This window comes from Oryx dammah, unplaced genomic scaffold, assembly GCF_014754425.2.
Source record: "Oryx dammah isolate SB20612 unplaced genomic scaffold, SCBI_Odam_1.1 HiC_scaffold_5, whole genome shotgun sequence".
In the NCBI taxonomy this organism is placed as follows: Eukaryota; Metazoa; Chordata; class Mammalia; order Artiodactyla; family Bovidae; genus Oryx; species Oryx dammah.
The window spans coordinates 9219803-9230008 of NW_024070189.1; the positions used below are offsets into that span (position 1 = coordinate 9219803).

At 35.8% G+C, this 10206-nt stretch overlaps 1 protein-coding gene across 1 annotated transcript in view; it reads left to right on the forward strand.

Annotated features, from left to right (window-relative positions):
• Nucleotides 1-8980, forward strand: part of SLCO6A1 (solute carrier organic anion transporter family member 6A1) — a 100763-nt gene extending 91783 nt beyond the window's left edge. The window contains exons 11-12 of the mRNA XM_040239541.1: nt 6501-6565; nt 8835-8980. Of these exons, the coding sequence (XP_040095475.1) occupies nt 6501-6565; nt 8835-8980 (211 nt within the window). The remainder of the gene's footprint in view (nt 1-6500; nt 6566-8834) is intronic.
• The last annotated feature ends 1226 nt before the right edge of the window (nt 8981-10206 follow it).

A 10206-nucleotide genomic window follows, 5' to 3' on the forward strand; every position in this document is an offset into this window, starting at 1 on the left:
ACATTTGAGTGGTCTGATAGCATGACTGGGCTAGATTTCCCAGATGGCTGATAATTTAGGCTGAATTTTGCTAGGAGCCTAGGTAGGGCTGTTGCCAAGTGGCTTTGCTATGCAACTTAAACATCTGCTAACAAAGTGCAAGAATTCCAAAACGGAACACCCCAAGTTTTAGTGTTCTAAGAGACACAGGCATAAGCTACAAGTGTAAACTGCAAGGCTCCATTTGATCCAGGTTGAAAGTCCAAGAATGCCGTTATTCTGCATTCTGTTTGTCCAAAAAGTCATGTTTCAAAAGGAGGGTGATTAGATTCTTGAGATCAGGAGTAATGTGCATGTCTTAGGGGAAAAAAGAATCAATGATAGCCATCTCAAGTAATTATCCACCACAGTATCTTTCACTGGTTTTGGAAAATACTTGTCTATTATCTCTTCACATACTGCTTCTGCTCCATTCTTAGTCTGCTTACCTTTTGGATATCAGTTACACAAATTGTTAACCTTTCACTATATCCATGTATCTTCTCACTTTTACTTTCAGTTTCATTTGTTTTTATGCTCTATGCTTCAGCCTAAGTTTTTTCACTGATCTCCAATGTATTAATCATATTTCCATCTGCTTTTTTCAGTTACATACCCTAGGTTACTAATTCTAGCTGTCTCTGTATCTTATTAGCTTTTAAATTCATCCATGAGTTGACTATAATTAGTGTACTTTAATGTTACAGAATTTTATTTCTTTTTAATAGACTAGTTCTCTGATAATATTCTCTACCTTGTCATTTGTTTCCTTGGACTTATTAGTCCCCTAGATTTAAAATATCTGTCAGGTATCTAGTATCTGAATTTTCTGTAGGATTATTAAAGTTCAATTTTTCTCTTGACTCTGTCTCTTAAAACACCTGTACTTATTTTTAACCGTACGTGAGATTTTGTGCACCAAAAAATAATAGAGACTCTGAATGTTAATAACTCCAGAAATATTTTACAATAGCTTTATTAAGAAAGGTAGATAGGAACAGTTACCTGTAAACCAAGCAAAAACTTAGCTGATTTGATGATAGGTTTAAGGTTTTTAAGTAGTAATATCAGTTGCTCAGTCATGTATGACTTTGTGACCCCATGGACTACAGCTCACCAGGCTCCTCTGTCCATGGGATTCTCCAGGCAAGAATCCTGGAGTGTGTTGCCATTTCCTTCTCCACGTAAGTTTTTTAAAGACCTTATCAATTCTAAGACTGATACTAGGGTATAGTCTTTCAGGAGGATTTAACTGAAAGAAAAGTATGTTAAATATAAGATCCTTCACTTTTGGTGAGATTTGAACTCCAGCACTTACCTACCCAGCCACAATAGAATTTCTAAGAGCAATATGACCGTTCTTTTTCACACTGTATTAGAAACAATAGCCAGTACATTTAGCTGAGTGTTTAGTAAGGTGACAGAATCTAAAAAATAACAGTTACATTGAACTACACACACACACACACACACACAGACACGAATTCAGTTTAAAAATGTAACATTTATTAACTGAAAAATGAAAATAACTTAAGGTCTATAGTTTGGTTAAGAGCAGTGAGTCAATGTCAGTTTCCTAGTTTTAATATTATAATTATGGTTATATAAGATTTCACCATTTACTGATGCTGGATGAGGGTACACAGCATGCTTTGTACTATTAATATTTTTACAACCACCTGTGAGTTTCAAGATAAATAATAATTTCAAAATAAAGCAAAACACACTTGAATGTCACAAAAACTGACTTGAACAATTTGGAAGGGTATATCTCCTATTATTGAATAGGAAGACCTAACACCACCAATATATCAATTCTCCTTAAGTTAATGTGTAATTTTAGTGTGATAATGACAATACCAATAGAATTATTGAAGTGTAAAACCTGATTTTAAAGTTTTTTTTTGGAAAAATAATAAGAGTGGTTTGGGAATCTAAAACAAAGAGGCACAAATAACAGAGGCCTATCTTTATAAGCTAAAATGCACCATAAAGGCTCAACACTGAAGCAGTATAGTGTTGATTTATGAATAGAATGACATTAAGTTTAGAAATAAATCTCAACCCATGTAGGAATTTAATATAACAAAAGTAAAATTCTAATTAAGTGCATCAAGGAAGTAGATGAGAGCAGGGGTATAAACAAGCATGTCTCTCCAGTATGTGCTCTTTATATAGTTTTCCAAAGCATATAATCATAATACAAATTCAAAAAAAACCTTATTTTTTAAAAGCACAATAATAGCGTCAAATACCTAAATTGTGAAGTCATTATCAAGTGATGACTCATGTCATGGAAGTGATGTAGGATGAAATACTTTGCAGCAGGGCCAGTGCTCTTTCAGAAGATCACTAGAAAAGCTGAGTTAAATATATTAAAGGCACAAGGTGGCAGAGGACTAGAGGGATTAAAATTCCGGAGAGAGCAGAGCTTTTAGAGATGTAACAGGGATCTAAGACCGACCTTTAAAGAACGGACGCTTTTGCCAGCTCTTGGTGAGGGCAGTATTTCCCTGTTGGCTCAGCAGTGAAGAATCTGCCTGCCAGTGCAGGAGATGCGGGTTCAATCCCTGGGTCAGGAAGACCCCCTGGAGAAGGAAATGGCAACCCACTCTAGTGTTCCTACCTCGAGAATCCTGTGGAAAGAGGAGCCTGGGGTGTTACAGCTCAAGGGGTTGCAGAAGTATCGGACATAACTTGGCGACAAAACAATAACAAAGAAAGACAACATTCCTTTTCCTCTGGACAAATTTGACCTGTCTGAAGCTGTGAGGCTTAAGTATAAACAGAGAAGTATGATTTTTCAGTTCTCTCTCCATCAAGGTGCTCATGAAGAAAAATTAGTTCTTCATGTCTTTCTCTTCCATTCCTCATTATTTTAACATGTCTACATATTCTTCTCACCTGAGATAGGTAGCATGGATTTAAGCTAGAAGGTGGATGAGCACTTTCAGGGAAAACGGTGAACTGAAAGAGCAATAGAAATGGTCTCTGCTTCTCTGATGGACTTGGGAGGGTTGTAAGGCCGGAAAAAAAAAGTAGTTTCACTTATAAGTGTTTAATTATAACATTAAAATATACTGCAAAGAAAATGTAGAAGAATGCCAAGAGAAAATTATGGGACAATCTTAATTAGTCTGGGGATTCAGAGAGGGTATCCTTAAAGAAATCATATTTTAACTAAGTCCTACAAGGTGGGGAGTGAGAATTTCACACAGTGGGAACAATATATGCAAAGACTCTGAGCTGAGTGCAAGAAACAGCTTTGTAAGAGTGTTGTGGATAGAATGTAAGCAAAGAGGATGACAAAGGCAAAAGTTATGAGGCGTGCAATGAGACTGATGAGCCATTGAAGGATCTTAGTGGGGCAATGAAATAATCAAAATTTTACCTTAAAAAAATCACTATGGCTGTATGTAAAGAGTGGGCTGGAAGCATTAAAAATGATTTGGGGGAGATAAGTAAGGAAACTGTTTCATTTTCTTCAGGCCAAAAAAAAAAAAAAACATGCTTGGAATAGGTTAGTGGAATTAGAGATTAAAATCAGAGATGGGGAAAAGGTTATTTTCAAAAATCACAGTATTTTATTATTGATTTGATGAAAGCAAGAAAGGATACTCTTTTTAAAGCATGCCTCATTCTAAATTTTGGGCTTGAAAGCTGCATGGATGATGATTCTACTTGTGATAGGGGCATGAGAGGGAAGCAACTTTTGTGCAAGATAGGAACTGAAGTCTAGAACTTAAGAAAGATATGGGCTGAAAATATAAATTTAGAAGTTATCAGAGATATTGGAAACTGCCTGTTCCATTTTGGAAGAGTACTAATACATGTTTTGTTTATTCCATGAAATTCTTAAACCATCTTATCATAGCCTTACCCCTTAGACAAAATACCAAAAAAAAAATTCACTTTACTTCCTTTATATGTCTTTAATGAATCTACTTATAATATCAGTTGAATTATTTTTTATTTTAAAACATCATTATCCTTTAAGAATTGGTAAATTTGTTTTCATTTTCCTAGTAGTAAACTTTTGAGAGAAGAGTATGTAATTTTATCAAGTTGATGCAGGTGGAGTTATCTCACTTTTTACAAAAGAGTCATAAAATATTGTCCAAATGCTGAATTTTAATACACTGAGTCATTTTTAGTGACAATATTGGTCATATTTGTTTATTATTCAAGTTCCAGAACAAAGAAATAAAGGATAAGCATAGGATTTGTTTAAATATCCATTTAAATGTGGCTTTGCTTTTTTTACTTTTGAAAATGTTCAAAGGTTGATTACTTTTATTTTAGTTTAGTTTAGTTTCCAAACTACTAATATATGACATTATGCATTATGATTTCTTTTTAAAACGAATATTTGGTTTGACCCATACAAAGTACAGAGATCTTTTTTTTTTTTTATAGATTTTTTTTTAATATATAATTTATTTTTTTTTACTTTACAATTCTGTATTGGTTTTGGCATAAATTGACATGAATCCACCACGGGTGTACATGCGTTCCCAAACATGAACCCCCCTCCCACCCCCCTCCCCACAACATCTCTCTGGGTCATCCCCGCGTACCAGCCCCAAGCGTGCCATATCCTGCATCGGACATAGACTGGCAATTCGATTCTTACATGATATTATACATGTTTTAATGTCATTCTCCCAAATCATCTCACCCTCTCCCTCTCCCACTGAGTCCAAAAGTCCACTATACCCATCTGTGTCTTCTTTGCTGTCCTGCATACAGGGTCATCATTGCCATCTTTCTAAATTCCATATATATGTGTTAGTATGCTGTATTGGTGTTTTTCTTTCTGGCTTACTTCACTCTGTATAATCAGCTCCAGTTTCATCCATCTCATCAGAACTGATTCGAATGTATTCTTTTTAACAGCTGAGTAATACTCCATTGCTTATATGTACCACAGCTTTCTTATCCATTCATCTGCTGATGGACATCTAGGTTGTTTCCATGTCCTGGCTATTATAAACAGTGCTGTGATGAACATTGGGGTACATGTGTCTCTTTCAATTCTGGTTTCCTCCATGTGTATGCCCAGCAGTGGGATTGCTGGGTCATAAGGCATTTCTATTTGCAATTTTTTAAGGAATCTCCACACTGTTCTCCATAGTGGCTGTACTAGTTTGCATTCCCACCAACAGTGTAGGAGGGTTCCCTTCTCTCCACACCCTCTCCAGCATTTATTGCTTGCAGATTTTTGGATCGCAGACATTCTGACTGGTGTGAAGTGGTACCTCATTGTGGTTTTGATTTGCATTTCTCTAATAATGAGTGATGTTGAGCATCTTTTCATGTGTTTGTTAGCCATCCGTATGTCTTCTTTGGAGAAATGTCTATTTAGTTCTTTGGCCCATTTTTTGATTGGGTCGTTTATTTTTCTGGAATTGAGCTGCATAAGTTGCTTGTATATTTTTGAGATTAGTTGTTTGTCAGTTGCTTCATTTGCTATTATTTTCTCCCATTCGGAAGGCTGTCTTTTCACTTTGCTTATATTTTCCTTTGTTGTGCAGAAGCTTTTAATTTTAATTAGGTCCCATTGGTTTATTTTTGCTTTTATTTCCAGAATTCTGGGAGGTGGATCATAGAGGATCCTGCTGTGATTTATGTCGGAGAGTGTTTTGCCTATGTTCTCCTAGGGATCTTCATTCTTTATATATATTTTTAGAAAGTTATTTTTTTGATTTATTTCAACTTTTGAATACTGAGGGTAAAATTTAGATTTCCAACAGAAAAGAGATGGCACTCTCCAATTAGAACAAGTAAGGTTGAATAAAGTGGCTCTTTAAAATGTGGGCAGGGTACAAGGCACCCCAAAGTATACAGCTTCAGGTCTCTTACCACCCCACACCCAAGGGGAGCAAGAGTAGGAAGAGGAGAGCCTGTAGAGGGGACTGCTTTGCCTAGAGACCTAGTCAGCGTAGGAAACTCTTCAGGGAGGAAACCTGGGGCTGAAGACCTTGACGTCACTTTCCTTTCTCACTCTGGAGCACAGCGTTGGCAGAACCCCATCGGTAGCCAAAGGCGAGAGAGCCCCCTGATGAAGCCCATTCAAGTCAGCTTCCCAAGGCCGAGAGCAAGGGAAAGAAAGGTAGAGAGCGAATCTCATGGGGACAAAAGGAAGACACCTGAGACAACTGCCCCACAGAATGAAAAATGAGAAGTAGGAGAGGTAGTGCTATTCACTTTTTTCTAGCAAAGACTGGAGCAGGGAGTTTGGGCCATAAACGCTTCCTCCTTGAGAAGTGCAAGAAGTTTTAAAGTTGGTTGGCAAAGGGCAAAATATGGGGAAATGTGAAGCGCTGTAATTAATTCAACCAGACTGAATTCTGTCAACTGGCTAAAGATTCTTAGTCTAATGGATGCACAGAGGGGGGAAAAAATTACCCCTGAACCTAGCAAGCATTCTCTACAGCTAATAATAATGCTGTTTTGATGATATCATTGCTATTTGCTTGCAGGATTGTGTCTGACAAACAGCGTCCTCTGGCCATGGGTATGACGTTTGTGATTTTGAGAATATGTGGTATGGATTTTTGGCAATCTATTATTAAATTGAATTGAATTGTTTCTCTTTTGATTTATATGTGTCAACGTATATATAGAATTTCAAACAAATAATAATGATAAACTGACATAAAACAAGTGAATAAGGGAGATGCTTTACAGAATTTAGGAGACAGTATAAAAAGATAATACTTAATGTAAATCCATCTTGTCATATAAAATGTGTATTAATTTTTTATTCAACTAGAAGAAAATCTTTTTGATCAGAAATACATTCTTCAAGCTTATACAAATGGTTTGGTAAGCTGAAACAAAGCACATATAAGCACAGAAACTATATTTTACATTCTTGCGTGTTTGAGACGTCATTAACCTAGATTAGTGCTTTAAAATCTTTTCATTGCCAAAGATACTGTATCTGATGTTTTAAAAGATTTACATACAAAGAGCAAATTGATTTTTCTGATGGTGATGCACTCTGTACTTCAGGCTTTTTTAAAGTGCAAAAACTAGCTTTCAAGTCCACATTAGGAGCTCTGATTCAAGAAGTTGATTTAAAATATTGGTGGGGTAAAGAAACAAGATTAGACTGGGTTGACGACAAAGACAGACAGTAATTAGGATCAAGAATGTAGAAAAATTTAAGTGTGGCTCTAAAGGGGAATCTGAGAAATTCTTAGATCAGTATTCAGGGTTCAAAATAGCTATTTTGATTGAGAAAAATTAGGTTAGATTAGATCAGATTAGACAGTGATCCAGTGGATAAAGATAGATTCTGAATGGTAGAGGGAGCATAAGAAAGAGCAAGCAGACAGTTTCCTACCTCAGAAATGAGGCCAGTGAGGCTGGTGCATTTTTGAATGAGAGAGGGTGGGATAAGGTGGTGATCTTTTAGATATGACTGTCTCTAGCTCTCAGAAAATTTAAGCAGATGATAGATGTTACCTGATCTACATTTAAAAGATAACTTTGCTGCTGGAGAGAAGTATTTATAAAAGATAAACGTGCTTGCTGAAGTCTTAGTCTGGGTTGTATTAAATTAGATTCTGGGGGTTGTAATGAAAAAGAGAAATCGAGATATACTTGGAGTTAGTGTTACAAAGATTTATCATGGATTGGAAAAACATGGTGGGAAATAGGAAAAAAAATGAGTTAATAGGCCTCATTTCGCTTTGAGCAATTGTAGACAGAGTACCAGCACTCCCTGGGATTGGGAAATCTGGTGACGGGTAGCTTTCCTGATAGGCATAAAAGTCATGATGCATGAGAATTCACAATTTCTTGAGCAAAAAGGTTAGTCATTAGATATGTTAGTTCTAAGAATCTAGCTCTAATGTCTTTGGAGTGGTATTTATTTATTTATTTACTTATTCATTTTTTTAAAGATTTCATTTACTTTTATCTGAAAGTGATACTATTGCTGGGAAGATGTTTTCTCTGTGAGTATACAGAGATTTCCCTCAGGCAGCACACAAGTATGCCTCTAGATTTTGGGTCTTCTGAAGCTAGGGCTGCTACAAACATACCGAAGAATTACTTTTTCAGTTATTTATCTCAATATCTCGACACATAACAGTTAACACACTGCATTTCAAAACTATTTTTTCAGTCATTGAAAATTTCAGAATTTTAAATCTTTTGGGAGATACATTGGATTCACAAAATCAGTATTTAGAATCTCTGTTTTAAATACTTCCTCCTAAACTTTTAAGTCAGAAATTAACAAAAATGTTGAGATGTCAACTAGATCAGGGGTCCTCAACCCTTAGGGCATGGACCAGTACTGTTTGGTGGCCTGTTAGGAACCAGGCCACACAGCAGGAGATGAGCGGCAGGTGAGCAAACGAAGTTTCTTTTGTATTTGCAGTCACACCCCATTGCTTGCATGACCACCTGAGCTCTGCCTCCTGTGCGATCAGTGATGGCGTAGGAAATGTCATGTGATTGAGTCATACCACACCCCCTGCCGCCATCTGTGGGAGGGCTGTCTTCCCCGAAACTGGTCCCTGATGCCAAAAATGTTGAGGACCACTGAACTAAATAAGAATATGCATACCATTCTAAGAAAAGAATCTGCTAGCTTTTTTTAAAAATATCTACAAGAATAAGGATTTTCAAAAACACACAATTGTGTTTCCAGTTTTTAACAATCCTATTAAATAATTTAAAATGGTATGTTTAGAGTGATGATGACTAAGTATGTAAGTTTAAGTTTGGGATAAAAATCATTCTGATTCCAGCCTACAGTGTTTTCATCATTACATTTATCATCATTGCATTTTTGATAGGGACTGTACCTGGACCGGTACTTTTTAAAATAATAAAAGAAACTTCTTGCATCTTTCGGGATACTGAGCGCTGTGGAAGCACTGGAAATTGTTGGATCTATTACAAGACAAAAATGGCCTACCTAATGGTAGCAGTATGTAAGTGATATCTATTGAAGAATGTCAAGAAGTAAAATTGTTTTCTTAAAACTTATGGCTGTTTGGAGTAAGGCATAGTCATAATAAACTAAGAACAAGTGGATATTTTAATTATTAAACTTTATGTCATTATATACAAAATATTTTGGAAACTAAATTACTATGGAATTTATGTATTTGAAGTGCTGCATCACATCTAAAGTTGTTTTCTGTTAATCTAACGCAATTAAACATCCAGTCCCTCTATAGGACAGTGCAGATGTAGAACACTGCCTCTGTCACAGAAAGTTCTATGCACACCACTATTCTAGGGCAAAACTTATTCAAGAGGGATCCAGGAACCCTGGGAGCCCACATTAAACTTTGTGTATTTTTGAAATCCTAAAATTCTGTTTGTACAGCCATGAATTTGCCATAGAGGAAGACTGTGGCATTCATCAGATCCTCCAAAGTTTTATCACTCAGAAAAGTTAGGAAATGTGTATTTTATCAGTCTGCCAGTTCTCCTTGGTAGCAAGGAAATTCATCAAGCAACTTCGTCAAGTCTGAGTTTTTTGGTAAAATTTTTATAGAAAATATAAAGAAAGAACACATGTTATAAATGTATAGCTGAACACATTTTTATAAAGTGAGCATATGTATCATTAGCACTCAAATTAAGAAACACAGTATATTAGAATTAATACATGAATTTAGTAAAGTTGCTTAGTATACAATCAATACACAGAAATCATGTACACAACCAAATACAGAAATAATCTAAAAAGTACAGTAACATTAAAACATCAAGTTCCAAGAAAAAGTGTGTTGCAAGTTGTATAACACCTCTACACGGACAAATATAAAATTTATTTGAGGGAAATCATAACCTAAATAAATGGAACAAATGTATCATGCTTACAGATAGGAAGATTTAAAAGTGTCACCTCTCCTAAATTAATTTATACCCTTGGTGTGGTCACAGAATCCCAGAAGGAAAATTTGTAATTGACAAGGGAATTGAAATTCATATGGGAAGCTGAAGTGCTAAGATCTATCCAAAGAATCTTAAAGAAGAAACAAAATTGAAAGGTATATGCCACCAGATATCAAAACCTACTATCAACTTGTAATAATCAATACAAAAGGGTATTAGTGTGATTGTCAGCACAGTAACCTATAGAACAGAGTAGAGAACCCAGAAATAAACCCACACTTGCACACTCATCTGATAATGACAAAGGAGACACTAGGG